General features: G+C 41.9%; 1 protein-coding gene across 1 annotated transcript; it reads right to left on the bottom strand.

Moving 5' to 3' along the window:
• Window positions 1–434: 434 nt before the first annotated feature.
• Window positions 435–1,361, bottom strand: LOC110308650 (putative olfactory receptor 2W6). The gene has a single exon (XM_021181072.2). The coding sequence runs from the start codon at window positions 1,359–1,361 to the stop codon at window positions 435–437; it is 927 nt and encodes a 308-aa protein (XP_021036731.1).
• Between the last annotated feature and the right edge of the window lie 1,475 nt (window positions 1,362–2,836).

Genomic DNA, 2,836 nt, shown 5'->3' with positions numbered 1-2,836 from the left:
GTGGTGGTGCACATCTTTAATCCCAGCACTCGGGAGGCAGAGGCAGGCAGATTTCTGAGTTCGAGGCCAGCCTGGTCTACAAAGTGAGTTCCAGGACAGCTAGGGCTATACAGAGAAACTCTGTCTCAAATATATATATATATATATATATATATATATATATATATATATCCCAGATTCTCTTGGCATGCTGGCATGCACCTGTAATTCCAGCACTGGAGAAAAAGAGGTAGGAGAATCAGGAGTTCAAAGTTACCTTTGGCTAATTGGTGAGTCTGAAGAAAGCATAGGTTATGTGACACTGTCTCAACCAAACCAAAACCAAAAGAGTACTTCAGTGTGTCTAATACATTAGCTGAATTTATTATAAGCAAACAATAGGTGTATTTGAACAAATTCTTGAGATTTTGTAACCCACTGTTTGCTTCTGTCCCTCAGTGCCTCCCACAAACCTTTTTCAGTGCCCCTTTCATTTCCTTGTTCCTTAAAGTGTAAATGAGTGGATTCAGCATGGGAGTCACCAAGTTATAGAAGAGAGTGAGAAATTTCCCTTGGTCCTGGGAAGAGCTGTTTCCAGGCTGCATATACATATAGATGATACTTCCATAGAACAGGGAGACCACAGTGAGGTGGGAGCTGCAGGTGTTGAAGGCTTTCCATCTCCCAGCAGCCGACTTGATCCTCAGCACAGCTGCAGCAATGTAACCATAGGAGACAAGGATCAGAGTAAGGGGTAGCAGGACAATAAGGATGGCCAAAGTGAAGGACAACATTTCCACTGGGCGAGCATCCACACAGGCCATCTTGATCAGAGCTGGCAGTTCACAAAGGAAATGATTAATTCTCCGGCGGCCACATCTGGACAGGGTCATTGCTAGTGGTGACATGATGATGGCATTGGCGAGTCCAACCCCCCAGGCCACAGCCATCAACCTCACACACAGCTGTGGGTGCATAATGACCATATAGTGCAAAGGTTTGCAGACGGCAGCATAGCGGTCATAAGCCATGACAGCCAGAAGGATGCACTCTACACTGCCAATCGACAGAAAGGAGAAAAGTTGGACCACACAGCCAGCATAGCTGATGGTCTTGTCTGGGCCCCAGAGGTTTACCAGCATCTGTGGGATGCAGCTGGTACTGAAGCAGAGATCCAGAAATGAAAGATTTGCCAGAAAGAAGTACATTGGAGTGTGAAGCCGAGGGTCCAATATACACACCAGGATAATGGTTATATTTCCCAGCACAGCCATCGAATATAGAGTAAAATTTACTATGAAGAGTACCATCTCCAGGCGAGGGCGATCAGAGAAGCCTTCTAAGATGAAACCATACTCAGAGCTGTCGTTGGACTTCTCCATTGACTTTCTTTCACATCATCAGCTCTGTGCAGCTGGGAGGAGCCAAATGAGAAACAGTTAATCTCTATTTCCTAGAGAAAGAACACGCAGCACCAGGATCCAGAGAGGAACATTCAGCCACTGAGTTTAACATTCCCATCCATAGCAGACGTCCTTTTAACTACCAAGTAAGGACTGTTTGTCATTGATGATTTAAATTTTTCCATGTTGGCAAATTTTGACATAATCATCTTTTAATTTGAATTAATGAAATTTTGATTTTTGAAGACAGGCTCTCATGTAACCCAAGCTGGCCTCACACTTCCTATGTGGCCAATTGACACTGAGCTCTTAGCTTTCCAGTCTTCACGTCTCAAGTACTGAGATTACTGGCAAGAACCACAACACCCAGCTATAATCGTTTGTTAAAGAGAAACATTTTTCCAATGACTCATAAAGCAAAGTATTTTTACACCAGATCCTTCTTTGTTACCATGTTTGTAGAAATTTATTCCAATTCAACTCATTTTTCTCTACACCCAGGCAGACAGTTAGTTCCTTCTTCTACCCTACATACAACAGAGTGACAGAGTATGTCAGAAGCACAGCTGCTGTCTTCTACATGCCTTACATGTAGACCTTTAAAAAGAAGACAGCAAGAACTGAATTCAGAACCCAAGCTTTTAAAAAACACAAGATAATCAGCTATCAGAAGCTATGCCAACCTTACTAATGTGGTATAAACAGGTATTTTCTTCCCAGTGTCTGTATTACACTTTTTATGTAAGGTATAATTACATCTGTTAAGTATCTGAGCTCTGCCAAATGCTACCTCTGCCATTCTCTTTTTTGGAGAGTAATAGCATCTTGCATCTAAGTTGCTAGGGTTAGGGACGATAGTCTTTGCATGAAACAGATACTTGGGTGCGCTGTTTTGTCTTCTATTAGCCTTTTAGAAATAGCAACACAACTGTAGAAGTGAGATGAGCAGCAAGAGGGATAAATGGGGAGAATGTGAGAAGTAAAAAGCCATTAGAAAAATGTAAGTTTAGTACTTACTGACTCTAAAAAAGTGAAAAGGTTTTGATCCATAAGCAACAGAGTCAGAATAGGAGTCAAGACACCAAGATAATAAGTGACAGAGTTAGGCAAGAGGGACAGAAGGAGACAGCTTTGGTTGACTAGAATGAATAACAATGAGGACTCCTAAGTGACACTGCTGGGTGAGCCCAAGTGCTCCTCCCCCCAGTGTGTTCAGGCAGTAAGCCAGGAACCAAATCACAGCAGAACTTGATGGCTTTTTAATCAGGTATGTTGATTTTAAAATAGCATATGTCTTTGAAGAAGACTTCTAATATTGATGGACCTACTTCTAATATTGATGGACCTACAGTAAATCAGTTTTCCACAGATAAATACACCAAAGTAGAAAACAAAAACAAAAATGATGTTCTTGTTCGTTAGTTCTTAAGGCTCACCTGTTTTCAATTTTCCCC

This window comes from Mus caroli, unplaced genomic scaffold, assembly GCF_978045245.1.
Source record: "Mus caroli unplaced genomic scaffold, Mus_caroli_1 scaffold_15, whole genome shotgun sequence".
Classification (NCBI taxonomy): Eukaryota; Metazoa; Chordata; class Mammalia; order Rodentia; family Muridae; genus Mus; species Mus caroli.
Note: the sequence above shows the minus strand (reverse complement) of the source record. Positions and strands in the feature narration are given on the sequence as shown.

What these genes read in the sequence shown, in the direction of transcription:
- LOC110308650 (XM_021181072.2), bottom strand. Translation starts at nt 1,361, where the DNA reads ATGGAGAAGTCCAACGACAGCTCTGAGTATGGTTTCATCTTAGAAGGC.